Source organism: Poecile atricapillus, chromosome 15 (assembly GCF_030490865.1).
Source record: "Poecile atricapillus isolate bPoeAtr1 chromosome 15, bPoeAtr1.hap1, whole genome shotgun sequence".
NCBI classification, from domain to species: domain Eukaryota; kingdom Metazoa; phylum Chordata; class Aves; order Passeriformes; family Paridae; genus Poecile; species Poecile atricapillus.
In genome coordinates this window covers 3,427,970-3,448,940 of record NC_081263.1, presented here as the reverse complement: position 1 = coordinate 3,448,940, position 20,971 = coordinate 3,427,970, and the positions used below count along the sequence as shown (strand labels likewise).

Here is a 20,971-nt window from a genome sequence, read left to right as displayed (position 1 = left end):
CCCTGAATCAGAATAGGAGCAGCTTTTATTCTCTTTGAATGCATAAATCAGGCCACATAGTTCTGCTGGAATTGCAGGCTATTTGCACTCATTCGTCTCCCTCCACGTGCTTTGCCCAGCAGGTAGCCTGTAATTATTAGATAATAAAAATTATAGGCATTTTTACATTGCTGGTCCTCCGCAGGAGCCGAAGATTACCCAGCAATTTTTACACGAGCTGAGAATGCAAGCCTGATGTCCTGGCAGAGTTCCAGGTTGGAAGACTCCATCGCCTGTCTAAATCCTCCTGGTATTTCTAACAGGCTGTGGCACTCTTCTCATCCTCCTGGGGCAGTGCGAGGCTGAACAGCTGCATCGCTGGGCTCGGGCAGCTCTGCAGCACCAGGGTGGCGGGAGGAATTCTTCCCCCCCAAAAAAAGAAGTGTTCATGGCTCGGTTACTTTGATAAGGTCCCTTGGGAGCCGCAGGGATGAAAGAGGCCAGATGAATGAAATCTATCACTATGCCCCGTGGGTCTGATATGTGATAAAAGCTTGCGATGGTTTACATATGATTATTAAAATTTTCAGACACCTGCGTGAAAACTACTCTGCGTCGGTTTCATTCCTCCCCCCCCAAAAAATGCTTTTAAATACTCTGAAAGAAATTAAGGAGATTAGTGTTAGAGGCTGGAAGTGTCAAATGAGAGGTGTGTAGCCAAAATAAAAGTTTGTTAGTGGTAGAAGATTGTCTATTCCATTATTTTTCTCATTTAAGCTGGCTATGCCTGAAAAGAGTAAGTGCTGTTTTGTAAAGAAAATTTCTTGCAAAATTATTTCTTTCTCTATTATCATTATAAAGAACAACTTTTTTTGTCTATGCATTTGAGAATTTATGTATTTGTAAATATAATAAAACCGCAGTGGTTTGGACATTTACCGAGAATGACTAGTTTGGGGAATTTGAGAAACAAAAAGAGATAAAAACATCAGCTAGAAAAAGGAGTGCCTGCATTACAAATGGACTTTGTTATTTTTTATCTTGGCAAGAATCATTAAACTTTAATTCTTTATGCACAGTGACAGATAAGTTTGTCCCACTTCACATTAAAGATGTTATGCATTATTTTTGACAAAGTCATTAAACCCATTTCAGTGAGACCTCACCCCAGCATGCTGAAGGTCCTGCAAATATGGGACTCTGGAATCAGGCCTCAACTTCTCCCCACTGCAATCAGCAGGAATACTGCTGTGAACTTGGAGACGAGATTCCTTATTTTCCCCTAAAGTTTCCTTTTATTTGGTGAAACAGCCAGTTTCACCAGGAAAAGTGAGTGCGCAGGGTCCTGGGGTTCTGCTGAGGGCATACATGTGTTTTGATTTCTTTGCCTCATTTGCAAAAACTGAAACTAGTTTTTCAGTCTGGAAAAATGCATTAAACTTCAGCCTTTAGTGCCAGCACCATAACTGTTGACCTGGCAGAGCCATGGCAGCTCAGCCTCTTCCCTCACTGCTTCCAAAGGCGGCTGAGCCCGCACACTACAGGACACAGGCGTTGTTTTATGTGCTCGAAGGGAATGAACAACATGGTTCATCGATACTCACCGATACAAAGAAAAGTGTTGTTCTGTCCCAGACACATCTGAGTTCAGATTTGTGCTTTGCTTCATACCAAGAGCTGAGTCCCTCAATCACAGCTCTGTCCCACAGGCCTGGTTTGGGGAACGGAGAGGGAATGGCTGGCATGGGCAAGCACCACCTGAAGTGGGCATTCCGACTTGCCCTCAAAGGGTCCTGTATTTTATTGTGTAGTGTTAAGAGGGTTTTTAAGGGATTTACCCCATTCTTCTGGTGTCCCTGGGAATAATGGAGGGTCTGAGGGTGCCAGGGACACAGTGGGCAGGGGGACCAGGCTGTGGGGACGGGGGGCCGATCCCCTCATGGCCTGGGGATGGGGGACGATGCCCTCATGGCATGGGGGTGACGACACTACCCCCTCGTGTGATGCGATAAGAGGGACGATCCCCTCGTGGCGTGGGATGAGAGGGATGATCCCCTCATGGCGACCCACAGCGCAGACCCGGCCCGAGCCCCCCTTCGGCCTACAAGACCTCGGGGGCCGCCGCAGGTGGGGTGAGGTGGGGCCGGTCCCTGAGGGGAAAACGCCAGTCCTAAGGCGGGTGCTGACCTCGGTCTGTGGTCCCGGGCCGGGGCTGCCCTTCTCCTTCTCCTCCTCCTTCTTCTCCTCCTCCTCCTCCTCCCCCGCGTGTGCGGTGCGCGGCCGCATGTGGGGCGCAGGCGGCGGAGTCTCCACCTCTTCTGGCAGCGGGAACCTGTGGCTGCCAAGCTCCATTAAAGCCATCCGCAGCCGGGGGGACGCGCTCCGCGGCGAAGGCGGGGTGGGCTGCAGTGCTTTATTTAAAAATATATACTTTTCTTTTTTCGCCCCCCCCTTCATCCCTTGGCAAGGCTCGGGCTGAGCGGGACGCCTGCGGGCTGAAGCCGGGGTGCCGCCGCCGCGGGCACCGGAGCGCCGGAGGCGGCCCATGGCTGCACCACCGGGCGCCGCGCCCCGCTGAGCTCCGCGGGCACCGGCGGCGATCGCGCCTCTGCCGGGACACACAGCAGGCACCATGGTCCGGTGCTGGTGGCTCGCAGGGCTGCTCGTAGGTAGGTGCTACCGGCGGCCGGTGCCGTCCCGCGGCGAGAGGACGGGAGGGCGAGCGGGTGGCGGAGTCGGGGTCGTACCCTCATGAGGCTCCCCGTCATCTCACTCACCCCTGCGGGCACAGCGAAGGGGCAGGAGCGCGCAGGAGGGTGCAAGGAGTTGGACTGCACTTCATGGGGAGTGCAGAGGGACGGAGAGGACTGTGCAAGAAGTGTGCGAGGAGAGCGCAGCGGACTGGGGAGGAGGATGCAGGAAAATGCAAGGGGAGTGCAAGAGGGTGCAAAGTAGCGGCGAGGCGGGGGTAAGGAAGTCTCACGGCGGGTCGCAGTGGGGCCGGCGCCGGGACGGGGATCCCGGGGTGCCCCCGCCCGGGCATGAGGCACCTGGCGCCCGGAGCTCGCCGCTCCCTTCCCGGGTCACCCTCGGTGCCCGCCCGGCCCGGACAGGGTTTCCCTCAGGCTCGGTGCCCGCCCGGCCCGGACAGGGTTTCCCCGCCGTGCGCCCGCGGCCGCAGCTCGCTGGGGCAGGGACGGGCAGGGAGCGTCCCGGTGGGACTCCGGAGCCCCGGGTTGCTGCCCCCGAGCTGTGGAGCCGGGAGCGGGGACAGAACCCCTGAAGCCTTTTCCGAGTGAGAGCCGTGCGGGGATGCCAGAAGGGCTGGCGGTCCGGTGCTGAGCTGTCCGGGGAGGTGCTGGGCTGGGGCTCAGCCTCTGCCTCCTACCCAAGGCTCCCGGAGTGGCTGGGGTCGCTGCCCCCTCCCCAGAGGCCGACGAGCATCCATCCCCTTTGCCGCCGCAACTCGGTTCCTGTCCCGAGTGTGGTGCACGGAGAGCATCGAGCAGAGTTTAGCTGCAGGAAGGGCTTAGACGTGATTTTCACTGGAGTTGGGAATTCTCCCTGGGAGGATCCAGCACCTGCCCTGGCAAGGGACAACCTCACAAGTAGCCTTCTGCTCCAGGGATCTGGCACTGAGCCCCAGCTGTGCAGAAAGGCTCTCGGAGCAGCTCAAGCTGCATCCTTGCGGCTCCCTTTCAGAAAGGCATCTTTCAACCCCACGGTTCTTGGAGCAGTTTCAGAAGAAAAGGTTCTGGCTTAAGAGACCATGTGGGAGAACAAAGGCAACTGTGCTATGAAAAAAACACAAGATTATTTCTGTTTACAACAAGCAACAGAGTCTGGGGGACACTCCTCCATCCTCAGACAGTATTTTCCTAGGAAATCCATAGAAGACCCTTGGTTGAGACTCCTGAGCAGAAGGGACAGGTGAAAGGAAGGGTTGGGATGGTGTCCCTGAGGGCCCTGTGCAGCCAGGACACTAAAAATACAGGCACCTGGTTCCTTCTGCTCTTTCTATCACTTAGTTCACTCATCTGAGGTTTTGGGCAGCAAACCACACTGGCTTGCCACTCCAGGTCAGGGCTTGGTGATCAAGGCAAGGGAACCATGTAGTGACAGCTATTGGACATTACTTGTATTAAGTGTAAAGGACCAGACTATAGACAGAAATCTCTGAGCACGGCACTTCTGTAGAGTTACTTTCCTGTTCTCCTTCTGTGGGATCTTTGTCGTGTGTTGTTTGCAAAATAAAGCTGAGAAATATGAATTCTCTAAGTATCTTATTAGCTCAAGTTGCTCTGCTCAGGGATCTGTTATACAGAATTGTGTAAGTTTACTCACTGAAGTCTAATTAGAATAATTCTTTCTTAAAACCTCATGCAGTTTCTCTTAGTCCAGTCTAACCTAAACTCACCGCTTCTTGCTTCTGATATCAGTGAGAGAATTTCCAGTGCTTTCAGTAAGAACAGAAACTGAACCTCAAAATAACTGTTTAAATACGTAAGTCAGACCCAGAACTCATTAAAATCAAAGCAAGCTTTGCTCACTGTGAGCAAGACTGGCATTCTGCATTTTGCATAAGGCTGAACATTAGCATGAGCATGACACCAGTGCATAATTAGTTGAAAAACCACTTTAGTTAGGTAACTAGATCTGACTTTGGAGTCTCCTCCAGAAAAGTATCACTCATTCCTGGAAATGTCCCCAGAGACTTGCTGAGTTTTACCTAAGCTTTCATTAAAGTCTACATTCCAATAACATCGTGCTGATATTTTTCATGTGTAGCTTCTCCTACATGATTTAACATAAATGATCTGTTCCTTCTTTCAGTGTTTATTTTTAAGTTTGAAAGTGACAGTGTTGAGGTAAGATAAGATCACCAGTTGCATTCAGTTAAGAGATTAGCAAGAGAATCCCATAAGTGATAGAACAACATTCAGCATGGAGATGTATGTCTATTTACACAATAATATATCTGTTCTTACTATTAAAACAACATCATTGTCTTTGGTTCAAATATTTATTTGGGTAATGTTTACTTAGCTAATTTTTTTTACCAAGTTGGTGGTTTTTATTCTTCATTTCTCAAGCTGGCCAAAAAAAATCAACAACTAATGTGCTATGCTGGATCGTGTGATATGACTCTATTTGTTTTTTCAATAATTACAGGGTTAGCCACGTTTCAAAGTATATGGATATAGATAAAAACAGGGCTGAGATATAAAAACAGCACAAGTGAAAAAAATATTGTGTGGTTTCTATATTTTCCCCACAAGCACAAATTGTTGAGTAAGGAGATTTTCAAAAGCCAGAAATTGCTGTGAAGAAAACCAAAGCTGGAATCCAATGCTAGGGGAGGCTGTATCTGGCAGAACAAAGTTTGGAAAGAGGTTTTGCTTTCAGTGGGATCCTGTGTTTCCCCACAACAGAGCATATGTCATCTATAAAGACAACGCTTTCATGGGTGAGATACAATCACTGCTAAAATCAACCTCAAAATTAGGAAGCACCTATACAATGCTCTTACACAAGTGCTTTGGTTTTCTTACTCATTTGCTGAGGAAGATAAAGGTATGAAAGAAGAGAAACTTCCTGATTTTAAGATGGTCTATCTCAGATATAATAATCCCAAGAAACTGACAGTGAGAACGTGAGAATTTCAATGTGTAACCCTTCTTCTGTAGGCTAAGAGTGCTGCCAGAAACTGAAAATATGATTCATAGAACAGCTCCTTCTCTTGCCATTTTAAATTGTGTAAGATCTGAGGGGTTAGTAAACTGTAATCTGTGGGATTTTTTTTCTTTAAGGAGTTTAAAGGTCTCCTGGTTTAAAATGAATAATTAGAAAAGTTCTGTTTCTGTGTCTTAGAAAAGAAACTCTGATATCTATTTGAAATTCCAGAACTTCAGGGTGTTAAGTGGTAAGAGGGTTGAAATCCATCATTATTTTTGAGTTTTAGCAGGGTGATGGTGTGATAATTGTGGCTTTCATAGTGGTGTTTTCTCATTTTCAGTGAATAGCTTGTTGAATCATCATGGTTTGAATGCAGCTGAAACGGAATATTGCAAAGAAGCTCAGCTCCTGTGGCACTGTTAGGCAGATATTTGGATTGGTGCAACAACAGCTCTCTAGTTAGATCTGGTGTGAGGGGATGTAAATTAACGGAAGTCTCACCACAGAGTGCTTGAAGATATTTGCTTGACTTTAGGTTTTAAAGTCATGCTTTAAACTTGCGTGTATATCAAGCACTGAGAAAGTCCCCCATGGTTTCTCCTGGGTTAATAAGAAACACTGACAAATGTGTGACATTTTGGCCTTGTTTAACTCCAAGACTGTGGTCTTTGGAAACAGCTTTCTCCTGGCACTCTGGGATCAATGTATACACCAAGCTCCCCACTGAGACAATTGGATTCACCGTGTTCACACTCTCACTAAATCCACAAGTGCTGGACACGGCAGGTTATGGCTTGGCTCTCCCCTGTTGGTACAAAAACACAATGACATGTTATTTTTAAAGCTTTTCAGAGAAAAAAAAAAAAATCATTTTTCCTAGTTAGGCTGCCTGGAAAAGACAGATGAAAATATAAATGGCAGCAAGGTTTTGCTGCAGAAAAGCTCCCAGAGTTTGTTAGTTTTGAGTAGCACAAGTCCTGTTATTAGATTATGCAGCACGTAGGTTGAATGTCAGCTTTGATTTTAGCATCTGTCGGCAGAGCTTAGGAAAACTGGAACACATCAAAACTTGGCTAATGTGGACAGGCAAAACAGTAGACTGAAATTTCAGGCTATCTAGAAACCACACCCAGACCCCAAAACACATGTTAGAAGTAACTTTAGTTCTGTGCTCCAGCTGAACAAGTAACCTTTTTCTGTGGTCACTTGTGACTCTAAGTTAAACGTGTGTCTGTTGCTAGTGTGAGCTCTGGTTCAATTTCCCTCCTTTCTGCAGAGCTTTTTTCCTGAGGATACCTTCTGCTATGGCTGCTTTTAAATGTCCTTCTCATCCTTGGCTTTGCAGGAGCCAAGTAGCCTCAGAATATTAGATCCTATTAGATCCTATTTTTATTACTATAAACAGTATCCTTGCAGCAGCGCCAAGAGTCCTGTTGTGTTAGGTGCTAAATAAAGAGAGAACAAAAGGATTGTTCTTGCTTTAGTGGGTTTATAACCTAATTTCCTGGACTTAGATTTTCAACAGTGAGTACTTGACATGGCAGGGACCTGCTGGGATTCCCAGCTGTGTCCAGCAGTTTAGTACCTAGTGCAGTTGCTTAGGTCTCTACATCCCTAAATGCCTTTGTGCATCCAGCCCTTGTTTCTAGTCCCATGAAGGCCAGAGCAGGGCAGTGAACAATGTGCTTACACAGGAGAGCAGCTGTCCCCCGTGGGAGCAGGGAACTGGGACGGCTCCATGGCAGTGGGAGACTGAAAGGCCACTCAGATTATCCTGCCAGCTCCCTGCCAAGAGCGGGTTGTTCCCTGCTGAACTAATGCTTTGCTCAATCCCTCAAAATCCTGCCAAGCAAGTGGACTTACATTGCCTACTACATTGTGCCTCGAGAAGTTCACCCTGCCATACCAGCCACATGTTTTTCCTCTCTTCATTCATTCCCAACAGAATCTTTTTATTCACTGCAAGGAATTCCTTCCTTTCCTTGGTGTTTGTGCTTTGTGAATATTTATAGGCTGTTATCATATCCATCTTGCTCAGCCAGGCTATATGTACTCTGCTCTTTTAATCTTCCTTTGTAACTCAATCTCTCCCACCCCCTCATCATTTTTTTGTTGTTCTACTCTCAACTCCCGCCAGTTCCAGTTGCTCATTTTGCTTTGGGTAAACGCTGTACTTATGTTAATATTATGTGGTGGGTGGTCCTCTCTGCACTCTTGGTCCATGTGAGTGATTTAGACATTTGAAATGAGGTTGACATTTTATAGCCAAGCCATGGCTGATTACTGGTTCTGCTCTTCAAAGCACTCCAGGAAAAAATATGCTTAGCCATCACTATTAAAAATGGCCACGATAGCCACTAATAAAATATCTGTGCAGGGGTTCAGGGACATTGCCAAAACCTTCATGGGTGCTCTATATATTCAAAACAACAGTGTGACATTAATTTCACAACCATATTCTGTTTTCTCTGTTGGGTTTCCAACTCATCTGAATTAAAGAATATAGATGTAATATTTGCCATTTGGTAAGAATGTGAATTCTGGTTAGAATTTAACTGAGTCATGATATTACTCCCAGGGTATTGTTCAGCCTCAAACTGAATTGACTTGCTTTTGTTTTGGAAAACAAATGCTTCCCCCCATGTGCTCTCCCCAGCCTCTCATTGTTTAGGTACACAGGGAGTTAGAGATCTCACTGTGGTCTCACCTATCTCACCAAACTGAAATTCAAACTTTCAGCAGGTCTCAAGTGAAAAAGCTCTAGCATCACCTTTGTTCCCTTTGTTTTCTTTTGGGTTTTGGTTACATAGATACCTGTGCCAAACTTACATGGCAGTACTGATCAGAGTTTAACACAAGTCATGATGTGACTTAACAAGTCAACATGTTAATGCTGTGAGTTCTCAGATTTTGGCCCACAGCAGGATCCTGTTCTCACCCCTCTTGCCCTCTCTCCTGCGCCTGGCTGGGCTGCCCAGTGCAGGGCTGGCACAGGACAGGCTCTGAACTAAAGGCCAGCTATCCCTGAGCTGACCGCAGTGGCTGGGCCAGCTGGGGCCATTGGGCTGCATGGAATTGCTGCTCTGTTCTCCAGTAAATCTTTTGACACTGGCCAGTTCAGCTGTAGAAAAAACATAGACTTGTCTGAGTCTGTGCAGCATCTGGGGGTGAGAGAGAGGGACATAAAGTGAAATGGCTCCTGTCTGTCAGGACAGCAAGGATGTTGTGAGCAGAGCTCTGTTGTGTAACCTAAGAGTGGTGTTTTGGTGAGTATGAACTGCAGGAGAGCTCTTGGGAGGGTGGACTCACATCTGGCTCTCATGCTTTGGTTTGTCATCACAAGTCCTCTGTGCCAGCCCTTACATGCCCTGCTTAGTTCACCCAATTTGAGAATATCATGATCTGTAAGGTCTCTTCCAACCCAAACCATTCTCCTATCCCATTTCGCCTTTTTTCCTCAAACGGAGTGTTTACTGTGAGTTTATGGGGATGGGCATCTTCTGAATAAGGTGCTGAGGGGACCTTTCCTATTTACAGATTCCAGTAAAACTGGGATCAAGCCCTTGAATCCCATTTACAGTGTTAGGCTTGGCTGTCTTTGGGTTAAATAGAGAGAGAGGCAGTTTTAAGAAGCTGTTTTATTTGAATGCAGTTTATACTGAAGAAGATCTTTGAGGTACTTCTCCTTCCTCCCCTTCCCTACCACAAATCCCATCTGTCATGTCATCTGTCGCTGGACATGACACTTAACAAGAAAAATACATGATTCCATGATTCCAAGAGCAAAATATTTACTTCTCTAAGTGCCTTAAAACCTCCAGGCAACTCACCACAAGCCCTTCACTATTTTAATTGTGGATATGAGACAGATCAGGCAGTGCTCACAGCCTTAGCACAAAGACAGGCTAAAACCATAGAATGGGATGTCTGAACTCGTTTGCCATTGTGCTAAAAGTATGTGGTGAAAGTATGTTTTGAAAACTTCTCTAAAATCCTAAGCTACTTGTGACTTTTGAGTCAGCCGAGTTTCCTCTCAGGATCTGCAGGATTTCATGTATGATTATGCTCAGTTGTGCAGAGGAAACTCAAGGTGATGCTCTGCAATGATAGTTCATGGGTAATAGAGTTACTGTGCCAGCCCTGAAGGCATAACTTAGAAACATTTAGTGAATTCAAAGCATTTTATGAATATCATGAACTGAGCACCAGACTGGTGAAACAGCTAAATTTGAATATACCCATTTTACAGACAAATAAGAGAAGGGATGAATAATAGAAATACTTTTCCAGAAACCAAACAGTGCTCCAGTGAAAGCACTGGCATTCTCCCTCAACCACTTGACCACATTCTGGCTTCAGTTCAGGGAGGCATTACTAATCAGGAAAAATGCTCATGCACTGGCTTAATTTCAAGCACATGCTTAAGTTTCACTGAAACCAATTAGACTTAAGCATGTGCTTAATTCCTGTCCTAAACTCTGTTCAGTTTGCATATAGGCAAATGCAAGGTTCTGCTGTGATACAGCTTTCCATCCCCAGTGGGTTATATTTAAATTTTATAACTTTATAATATTATAATATAAAATTTATCTCTTCCCACAGAGCTGTTCACTTCGGAATGCCTTTTTCTGAGTGAATTAAAAGCACCACTAACTTAATCTTCACACAAATACAAGAAAAATTGATTTGCTAAATACAACCTTTTTTTTTTGCTTTTAAAAGAATGCTTATTCCTTTAGTGGCTAACCCAAAATCCATTCTGTGTGCTCTCAGGAGAGAAAAATGCTAAAGAAACACTGTTTTCCTGTGTTAATGAAGTTTGTGTGGAAAAGTATAATTCAGTTATGCAAAATATATTGATACATTTCTTATAGTCTATTTCTTTCTAGTCTGAACATTCCTCAGAAAATATCAAAGGTTTTATGTCATCTCTAAATGAAGAAATGTGTAATGCTCCATGACTTCAGGCCCTGATCTTATCCCTGTGAATGGGTGACTAACTGCAGCATTAGAATTATAAATGGAAATGCTAAATTCTGGCCATAGGAGGCAAAAACATGTAACAGATTAAACAATCTAGCTCTGGAGAAGAGCTGATCCACAGTAACTAATTTGTTGCGAACTGTAATATATGCATTTTCTCCTCCATTTATGAAGAAACAGATGTGTGACTCAACTTTGCTTTTTTCCAGAGTCAATCTGCTTGGGGGAGCACAAACAAGATTTGTTTCCAAGGAGGAATATGACAGCATTTCTGTCTTGGTTGATGTTTTTTTCCTTTAGAAGTGAGAAGTGGCTCTGCATCTGGAGCACACAGCACATGTGTAGCACAAGGCTCTCGTTTCCAGGCTTGGCCATTGCCTTGGAATCTTTCACCTTAATTTTACCAACAATTTACTGTGAGGAGAATTTGAGAATTGCCAGTTCTGCCCTTCTATCATTTGATTCGATTTGATCTGATTTTCCTGAAAGTGGTTTATACAAATGAGGGATGGAATCGTTGGTCAGCAGTTGCTGCTGGTGCTGTTTGCTCAAGGCTTGATCTGGTTTGTGCTGATTGCCATGACAAACAGCTCCTGGCTCTGCCACTTCTGCCTGCCTGCTTGTGCAGCCCTCTTGCTCCGAGGCTTTGGGCCAGTCTTTGGGATGCAGCACACAGTGGAAAGCTGGGAAAAGCCCCTGTTTTGTCTGAGTGCTGTGCTGGGGAGCTCTCTGGAAATGTTTGTGGTTAATCGATACAGACAGACGGCAGAGCGAGCGAGGGGAAGAGATCACAGTTAGGCATTTTTTTTAGATTTTCCTATGAATGAGGATTTTTGTCTTGAAGATGAATTGTGAATAATTCCTTCCTCCTACCTGAGAACTCCATAGAGCAGTTAATTTGTGTCTCTCTTAAGACAGAGAAGCTGCTCTGATGTGCTGCTCTGATGCGCTTTACCAGGGGCTGAGTAACAGAGTGACATATGAATGACAGCCGCTTTATTCTGCTCTTGGAAGAGAGAAGTGCTCTAACTGCAGATTTTAGGTCTGGGACTGAACTTTTCCAGCTTGAAAGGATGTTGGATCTGGTGGGGCTGGAGTATTTGAGAGAGAAAAAAGCAGCCACAAAATCTGGACACAAGCCAATAGCTTTTGGTTGGAGGATGCATCCAGCTTGGAGTCTTGTGCACAATTAAGTAAGACAAAATCCCTAGGAATTCCCATCATGTCAAATATTTACATTCTGGAGGCTTTTTATTCTTTTTTTTTTTTCCCTTTCCCCATGAAGTTTGATCCTGATTATAAAAATTCCCTTTTGTATTGAATGTGTCAAAATGCAGTGATTGCATTGCCAAAGTGTCTTTGCTCCCAAACAATGTAGACTTATTAGTGTTTCTGCCAAGAGTAGCACGAAGGGTTCAGTGAGATATTGAAGCTTCTGCTGCAATAAACACACACAGAGCTCAGTTTGTGAGTTGACTGGGTTATATTGTGTATATTTTATAGCTGCATTCTGTATATCTATAGACTGCATTGATACCTCTGGAGTCTTTCTGTGGTTATGGGCAAGAGCAAGACCCTTATGTCCATTATTACCTCTAATACAAATACAGTTATTTCTTAGTTTATTGTATTCTCTAGGATAATAATTTTGTGTTTTTTTGAAGTGTGGCTCAGTTTGGACTGCCCTTGTTCTGATGACTCTTCAGTATTCAGGCCTCTTAGGGCAGTCAAATGAATCTTGGCATATTCTGTACATGAGTTTAAAAAAAAGCCCTGGGAGTAGGGAGCACACAGGACCACAGAGCAAAGTCATGGCAGGGCTGGGATGAGGATACAGATCCCCAGCTCCTAATGGCTCTCCTAAATAGGCACCCATGGGGTACCTTACACATGCTGCAGCTGCCAAATTAGAGGTTTAACTAATAGCAGTGGGTTTTATCATCCCATAGTTTTCCATTTTCACATGAAGAATCACAGGAACTGCATTTTAGGAATCACGTGTGCAAGCAATTGTGAAGGGGTTGGCTGTGCCTGCTCACCTCACCCAGCCCTTAAGGATGGTAAGAGCAGTGCAGTTGTGAGTTTGCTCCCAGAAGAGCCCTGAACTCTAATAATGTGTCTTTGCAGCTGTTTCGTGCACTCCAGTGCAGGGTGAGGTACCAGAAAATGCAAGGCTGGTTTCCCTGGCTTTTGGGAACTGCTCTTCTGCTTCACTGAGGGCTTCCGTGTTTATTCCTTTTGTGTGCTTAAGGCTTTGTGTGCTTAAGTCTACACAAATACACTTCAAGTGACTTGTAAAACCTTCACAAATGGCAGCACCATAGTGAAGTGACTGAATTTGTCCATCAGATAAAGGTCTGAAGTTGTTGAGTAGGAATCCCTCTCCTTTTAGAGGGGATTTAGTTGGGCTCCTTCTCCAGGAGCCTCTGACTTGCACAGCAGACATTTAATTACCAAATTCCCACTTGGCTTGGTCCAGAACTTGTATATTGTGACTCTGTGTCTTCATCTCCTTGACTGTGGCACAGGGTGTGCAAACCTTTCACACCCTCATTCTGCGAAAGGTGACACATAGATGTTGGATCTTTTGTTCCAGCTGATAGGCAGGCTGGAAAGCAACCTGTGTCCTAACATTGGTATGGAGTGAATAAAAGTTGGCTTCAAAATGTCCAGCGCACTCCTGGGTAAAATTCAAAGTACAGCTGGAGCAAATGAACTCCATCTGGGCTCATAAAGCCCTGGCTGGGCTGAGCTCTGCTGGGACCAGGGTCAGTTGTACCACAGAGAATCAGTGGGGTTTCCAAGAGGAGCTTTACCAAGAGCTCATTCCCATGAAGAGGGAAATCCCAAGTTTCTTAGAGAAGCAAGCCCGTAATGAGCACCACAGAGTGCTTAAGTAAAGAGTGAATAATGTATAGGGATATATGTACATATATGTGTGTGCATGCAAAGGTCTTCAGGATTTAGCTGAGTGTTCACACATTCCCTAAGCCAATAACATCTGTTGTTATGGGAAATGAGGTAAGTGACAGAATTACTGTCCTTATGGCGGGCGACAGGCAAGGCCAGCGTTCCCATGCTGTAATTCCCCGTTCCAGCCACTGCCTCGACAATAGCATGAGAGGGGGAGAACACGAACAAAGAGCGCTCGGTTTTATTTGAAGATTTCATCTAAAAACCGATTGGATTCAGATGAAACTCAAGTCGGAAAACTTCAGTGAAATAAAAAACCCCGTGCCCTTAGCTAAGAGTCTGCTGCTGAGCGAGCCCGCCCGGGGTGCGTTCATTTTGCGGGGGTCTCGGCGATCCTGGGGGTTCGCGCCGCGCTCCCCGCGGGCTGACCCCGCTCCCCTCGTGTCCCGCAGCCTGCGCGGCCGCGGAGCCGCCCTGCCGCCAGCAGCTGCGCCACCTGCAGGACAGCGCCGGGATCGCCGCGCGGCTGCCGCCCCGCCTGGAGGGGCGCTGGGTCTCCACCGGGTAAGGCACCCCAAACCCTGGGCAAGGCACCCCAAACCCCGCGTAAGGCACCCCAAACCCCGGGAAAGGTACCCCAAACCCCGCGTAAGGCACCCCAAACCCTGGGCAAGGCACCCCAAACCCCGGGTAAGGCACCCCAAACCCTGGGCAAGGCACCCCAAACCCCGGGTAAGGCACCCCAAACCCCGGGCAAGGCACCCCAGACCCCGGGCAAGGCACCCCAAACCCCGGGAAAGGTACCCCAAACCCTGGGCAAGGCACCCCAAACCCCGGGTAAGGCACCCCAAACCCCGGGAAAGGTACCCCAAACCCTGGGCAAGGCACCCCAAACCCCGGGTAAGGCACCCCAAACCCTGGGCAAGGTACCCCAAACCCCGGGTAAGGCACCCCAAACCCCGGGAAAGGTACCCCAAATCCCGGGTAAGGCACCCCCAGGCCCTGGGAATGCGCCCCTCTCCCATGATAATGCGGCCCTAAAAGCACGGGGAAGACACCCCATACCATGGGGAGGTATATCCACCTCAACGCGCCCCAGATCCCCGGGAACTCGCCCTTAACACCCCGGGTAGGCCATCTCGTTTTCCTGGGAAGGCACCCTCATCCACTGGGAATGCATCCCCAGACCCCCGGAGGACCTCAGAATGGACCCCAAGAGGCTCCAGCCCCTCAGCGCAGCCCCTGCCCACCCCCGGTACAGCAAAATGTCAGGCAACAAGAAGAGAGTTCCCTTCTTCCCGTCCCCAAGCCCTCATTCCCATCTGGAGGAGGACTGGGACCCCCGGCTAAGCAGCTCGAATGGGCAGATCAGCCCTGGTTCTTGCTGCCCTCCGCACTCCTCCCTGTGGGTGTGTGTGAAGTGTAAGATCCTCTGTCCATCACACTCACTGTTGGGTAGCAGATGCCCAGATTATGAAATCACCCAAGGGCGGTCACCATGTGTGGGAGGAAGCTGCTCCCACCTCTGCTCGCCCCTCTCCTCCCGCACCCGGCTGTCCTGGGAGCGATTTCTCCCCGTTCCGGCTCAGCACTGCCTTCCCTGCAGGTGTGAGGTGCGGCCGGGCCCCGAGTTCCTGACCCGATCCTACCTGTTCTACACCAACCGGCTCTTCAAGGCTCTCCAGTTCTACTACTGGGACCCGTCCTGCCGCGACCCCTCCTACTCGCTGGTCATCAAGGGCAAGCTCCGGCTGCGCCAGGCCTCCTGGATCACCCGCGGGGCCACCGAGGCCGACTACCACCTGCACAAAGTGGGCATCGTGTTCCACAGCCCGAAGGCCATGCGGGAGGTGGCCTCGTGGATCAACCAGACCTCCGGCGAGGGCTGCCGCGGGTTCCTGCCCCCGGGGCGCTCCTGGGCGCCCGGAGCCCTGTACGAGGTGCTGAGCGCCAGGACGGAGCGCGACTGCACCGCGGCCTTGGGCTTCGCCATGCACGAGCTGAGCCTGGTGCGTGTGGAGAGGCACTTCCAGCCCCTGCTGCAGCCGCAGCAGAGCGGGAGCCGGCTGGTGGAGGAGCTGTACCTGGGGGACATCCACACGGACTGGGGGGAGAGGCTGCACTACCGCCCCACCGGCTACCAGCGCCCCATGCAGAACGCCCTGGTAAGGATGAGGCTTTTGCACGGTCCCCTCGCTGCATCAGGGCTTTGCCAGCAATTCCCTGTCTGTCCAGGTAGCGCCTTGCAGCACTTGGCCCCCTCAGCCCTAAGGACACGGGGGTGAGGCGCTGCGGGGCTGCAGGGCTGGGATCCCGGGTGCTCCGGGGAATGTTCATCCTGTGCCTTCCTGAGAGAGCAGGACCAGGGTGGGTGAAAGCTCAGCAAAACCATCATGGGAAACAAGCCTGCACTGACATGGGCCTGGACAGCTTTTGTTTGGCCGTCTTTTCCTAGGAAATGCAGTTTCCTTGTTTCCTGCACCAAAGTCAGTGAAGGCTTCAGGCTGTCCATTGTTAGAGTCCATCTGCTCCACCCTTCCTTCATCTGCCCTTCCTTCATCTGCCCTTCCTTCATCTGCCCGTTCTTCATCTGCTCTGCCCTTCCTTCATCTGCCCTGCCCTCTCCTCACTCCTTGGGGTGTGCTCCAGGCTGGGGGGAACAAGGGATCTGCAGTTAACTCTTCAGCCCTTGGTGTAATGCCAGTAGGACAGGAACTTGTCCCCAATACAGTAATGTTATTACACAAAAATCAGACTTCCATTTTGATGTACATAAAACTGAGCAGCAGACTTGGTTGCCTTTTATTCTATTTTATTTTCTGTTTTATAGCAGCTTAGTTTGTTCCCAGGAAAGCAGCTTTCCATTTGAACCGAAACTGATCAAATCAGAAATGGTGGAGCAGTGAGATGAGGTGAAAAAACCTCTCTGAACTTTCCCAGATAGAAGGGAAATAAATGAAAATACATTATTTTGGGGCAACATTTCCCCACACCTTGAACTATACCAACTGAACTTCGAAATGCACAGAGCAACACCCCTCTCCCTCTCAAAAGTAACATTCTCAAATTGGTTAAACTTGTGTTATCTTGGGCCAAAACCATATATCTGAGCAAAACCAGATGGTAAACATAAACACTTCTAAAAGTTAATTTAAAACCAAACCTAAAGATACTGAAATTCACTCTCTGAATGCAGCCCTGTAATTAATCAGCCAACAGCTCTCCAATGGACCTGCACATGATGTCACCACTTGGCGATAATTAGAAGCTGCCATACATTAGAAATAACTTCACACGACTGGTTTAAGCAAGTAAGGGTTTTGGCTCCATGTCCATAGTGATAATTTTATTGGACACAGGATTTTTCTTTTTTTTTAATATTTTTTTGAAAAATTTTATTTTCTGTGAACTGACATCCATTTGCCTGTGCTAGTAAGTTAGACAGCTATGTCAGGAATTATTTTTTAACTCTCTTTATGAAAATATCACTCTTTTTCCCTTAAATTTATATCTGTTTTAAAGAAACCCATTCTCCCCAAATTACCTTTCATTATCAAAGAATTTCCTGCCTAAGGAGAGCATATATATTTGCCAACTTCTGGGATTATTTAGCCATAATGTACTGTGTACTGTCAGCACTCATTACTGTGACAGTAGCAGTAAAGCAAGCTGAAAATGACTAAATTACAGTAGACTCCAATCAACTTGCATGTAAATTGCCCACCCTACAGTTAACTACTGAGTTATTTAACCTTCTTGCCTATGACAGTTCAGTAAAGATTAGCTCGTGTTCTAGAAAATTATATAATGTTCCAACCCTGCTTATTTAAAAATAAATCAGTTGTGATATATGAAGTACAAGAAAAATTTCCAAGCTACACAAAACCCCTGCTGGCACCGGATCAGGGGCAGGGCTGGTTTGACTCAGAGCTCTGCACCGGCGGGGAAGGGAAGGTCAGAGTCTCCTTCTGCAGAGGGTCCTTTTCTTCTCCCGTTCTGGCTTCTGGGAAAACTCCACGTCCCCCTCCATCCCTCCCCTCCCGGCTCATCCCGGTCCTCCCGTGGATGTGGGAACACGAGCAGGAACGGGGAGTGGGGGAGGCAGAACACCTTGGGCTGTCCTGGAGATGCTGCAGCCCCAGGAGCTCCCCACGGCCAGGTGTCACAGCCTCCTTCATCCCCAAAATCCGCGGCGTCGTTCTGTTCTGGCACCGCCCAGCATCCTCATCCTCCCCATGGAAAACTGATGGGGAACACCCTGGATGTCCCGAGGGAGCGCTCCCCGTCCTGCCGGCGGCTCTGCCCTTGCCCTGGGCTCCTCCTCGGGCTGTCCTCAGCAGCCCCAGCACGGGGCGGCCGCAGGGCACAGCCCGGTGTCCTTCAGCTACCAGAATAGCAAAGAGCAGGGCAGCGCTTTATCTCCCTTAATCTGCTCAGCAGCCTCTGCCAAGCTCCCCGCAGTTCCGCACCCTGCTGCGAACGAGGGGAGTCGCAGCTTTTGAAATATGCTGGAAGGGTTTTTTGGATTTTTTTTTTTTATTTTTTTTCCCCTTCCCAGTTAGCAGAGCTGTTATTTTCTGTCTCCTGCAGCACCACGTGCACCCTTGCCCGGCGTGTGGGATTATCTCCAGGGCCGATGAGCACCATCCCCCGATCCTGCCCGCCAGAGCCGCGCTGCCCATGCAGCTCAGCGGCAGCTGGGTCAGCACCCACTGCGAGGTCCGGCCGGCCGTGCTCTTCCTCACCAGGTACTTCACATTCCACGGCAACAACCAAACCTGGGAAGGGCATTACTATCACTACTCCGACCCGCTCTGCAGGCAGCCCACCTTCACCATCTACGCCTCCGGGCACTACACGCAGGGCATCCCCTCCTCCAAGGTGCGGGGCGGCACCGAGCTGGCTTTTAAAGTCACCCAGGCTCGGGTGACACCGCTGGACCAGGTGACCGTGGTGATGCTCAACTCCTCGGAACCGGGCAGCTGTGGCTTGGCGGGCTCCTGGAGCGCCGGGGTGGAGCAGGATATAACACCCACGAACGGATGTTTGGCTCTGGGCATCAAGCTGCCCCACACCGAGTATGAACTGTTCAAAACGGAGCGGGACACGCAGGAGCGCAGCCTCCTCTACATCGGGGAGCGGCCCACGGACGGCTCCAGCCCCGACAGCCCCGACAAGCGACCCACATCCTACCAGGCCCCTCTGATCCAGTGTGCTGCAGCCTCAGAGGAATTCTCCAACTACATTAGTCTGAAATACGTGGGAAGAAAGGATGCTAATGGGATCAAAGCACTAAAACCTTTGCCTGTGGCCTTTTTATTGTTTATAGCACTTCTGTTTTTAAGATGGGACTAGTTATCTCTTCAGGTACAGAGCAGAATTCAGATAAATCTTGGTGCTAGCGTGATTTTTATATCCTTCAAATGAGCACATCTGGAATCAGTTTTACTCAGATTTGGAAACACTTTTTAAAAACACCCAATAGTGAATGAAGCCAGGGAGATATGCCTGACTCCACACTGTTTGTCCTGTGGCTTTATTGCCTAATCTCCCCTCTTTGCGTGCAAATTTAATGTACTGACACGGATGCACTGCACATTGCAACAGATAATTTAGCAACATGAAGGGGGAAAAAAGTGACATCAATTAAAATTGCTGCTTTGAGCTTTTGACATTGCTAAGATTTAATCAAGAGCTTGATTCAGATGTAATTCAAACATCCAAAGTGTTGGCTGCTGAGTTTCTTTGAGGTTAAGTTCCCTCCCATCACACTCCTTTTTGCTGTTCATGCAAATTTAATCTGCAGAGTCAGTCAGCAATAAACAGTCAAGTGTTCTTGAGAAGGGCACGGTTCACATGCCTCTTGCAGTTTACAGATATTTTCTGCACTTTGCCTGTGTATGTCACACACAGGGACCCACAAACAATATTTGCACTTCGAGATGCCCAGAACAGCCCTCACAGAGGGCTCAACTTTTCCACCTGACCCTGGGCATAGATTACAGTCAATGGAAAACACTTCTGTGCACAATAGCTCCAAGCCTCAGCATTCCCTGGCTGCAGCACTGCATCCCTGCTGTGTTACCCCAGCTCTCCAGTGCAGTGCTGGCCTGGCTGTGAGACATCAGCAGTGTCCCCGTGTCACTGCTGCCGTGCCCGGCACAGGCACCATCACCACGCACCTTGGGAAGGGAAAGACCCCTCACCAGCCATGTATTTTCACTGCCTTTTTTTCAGTTTCTGGCACAGCAGTTGTTAATCCAGCTCTCCTCTCAAAGTGTCACTTCCAGCCTCATTCCTGTACAGATGTTTTATAAATCTGCCTCTGGTGAACAATGAGCTGAAGAGATGCTCAGATCAGACAGCACAGTCAGGTCAAACTGATTCCTCCTGACAAGCAGGACAAACTATGAAATTATATTCCCTGTCTGCTGCAGCTAAGCATCATATAACTTCCTCGAGAAGCCCTTCTCCAGCAGCTAAATCCTCTCCAAATAAGCCTATATATCTTACCCACAAAAGATATTTTGTTAAAGCAGCTATGCAATAGCCACCTTCTTAATGCTGTATTTACGAACTTGCAGCTTGTACTTAGATAAATTATGGGGTTTATAACACAAAAATACGTTGGGGGGATCTGTACATTAATAATTCAAATGAGATGCTTATTAAATGCATTACAGTTGTGACATAAATGTTGTCAGCATGTTCACATGTTCCAGGCATGATCCAATATTAGTCATGCACATAAACAGCTCTACTTAAAGGTGATACACGAAAGGGCCAGGCTTGGCTGCCTTGCCTTGGGTTCTCTCCCTAATCCCTGGAGACTTCAGCAGGCAAATCTTATTTCCAATCTTGTTGGTTGTACTTTGTTCCCTGCTGCTGCATGGAGATCCATGGCTCAGAGAAGGTGGTGTCTCCTTGGGGATGTTTCCATTAGGATGCTGTGGGCTGGGGCAAGTCCTGGGCAGCTCAGCTGCACCTCCTGTAAGCACAGGCAGAACTTTTCCTTCAGGAGTTTCCCATCACTGTGCTCACCACAGCCCAGGAAAGGCTCCAGTGGCTCCCATCAGCACAGGTACCCGTTCTGCAGGACACAGATGCCCATGGCAGGAACAGGGAACAGCCTTGTGCTGCCTTTGGAGCGTGGGTAGAGGAGGGACAAGGCAATGTAAGGTAATTCCTGCCCTACATTTACCCCCATGAATCAGGTCTGTGTGCAGATACTTTCATTTACACACCATGGAAATGAATTAAACTCAACAAGTGTCCAGGTCCTGCATGGTGTAAAAGTTCTTACAAGGGCACAGATCCTTTCCAGGTGGGGATGGGGTTAACATGATGTGAAACACCATCACACACTTATGCAATGTTAGCAACAAGCCCTGGGGAAAGCTCTGCCCTGCAGCAGCTCAGG

The 20,971-nt window shown here is 48.1% G+C and overlaps 1 protein-coding gene across 1 annotated transcript; it reads left to right on the top strand.

Annotated features, from left to right (window-relative positions):
- Positions 1-2,255: 2,255 nt before the first annotated feature.
- Positions 2,256-20,237, top strand: APCDD1L (APC down-regulated 1 like). The gene is made up of 4 exons (XM_058850309.1): positions 2,256-2,648; positions 14,004-14,115; positions 15,158-15,716; positions 18,142-20,237. The coding sequence occupies exons 1-4, from the start codon at positions 2,612-2,614 to the stop codon at positions 18,904-18,906; spliced, it is 1,473 nt and encodes a 490-aa protein (XP_058706292.1). The 5' UTR covers positions 2,256-2,611; the 3' UTR covers positions 18,907-20,237.
- The last annotated feature ends 734 nt before the right edge of the window (positions 20,238-20,971 follow it).

Bases quoted from the DNA above. Each gene is read 5' to 3' on its own strand.
- APCDD1L (XM_058850309.1), top strand. From the start codon at position 2,612: ATGGTCCGGTGCTGGTGGCTCGCAGGGCTGCTCGTAG. The intron at 14,116-15,157 runs GTAAGGCACCCC...CCTTCCCTGCAG, and splicing joins GGGCGCTGGGTCTCCACCGG to GTGTGAGGTGCGGCCGGGCC. The intron at 15,717-18,141 runs GTAAGGATGAGG...TGTCTCCTGCAG, and splicing joins GCCCCATGCAGAACGCCCTG to CACCACGTGCACCCTTGCCC.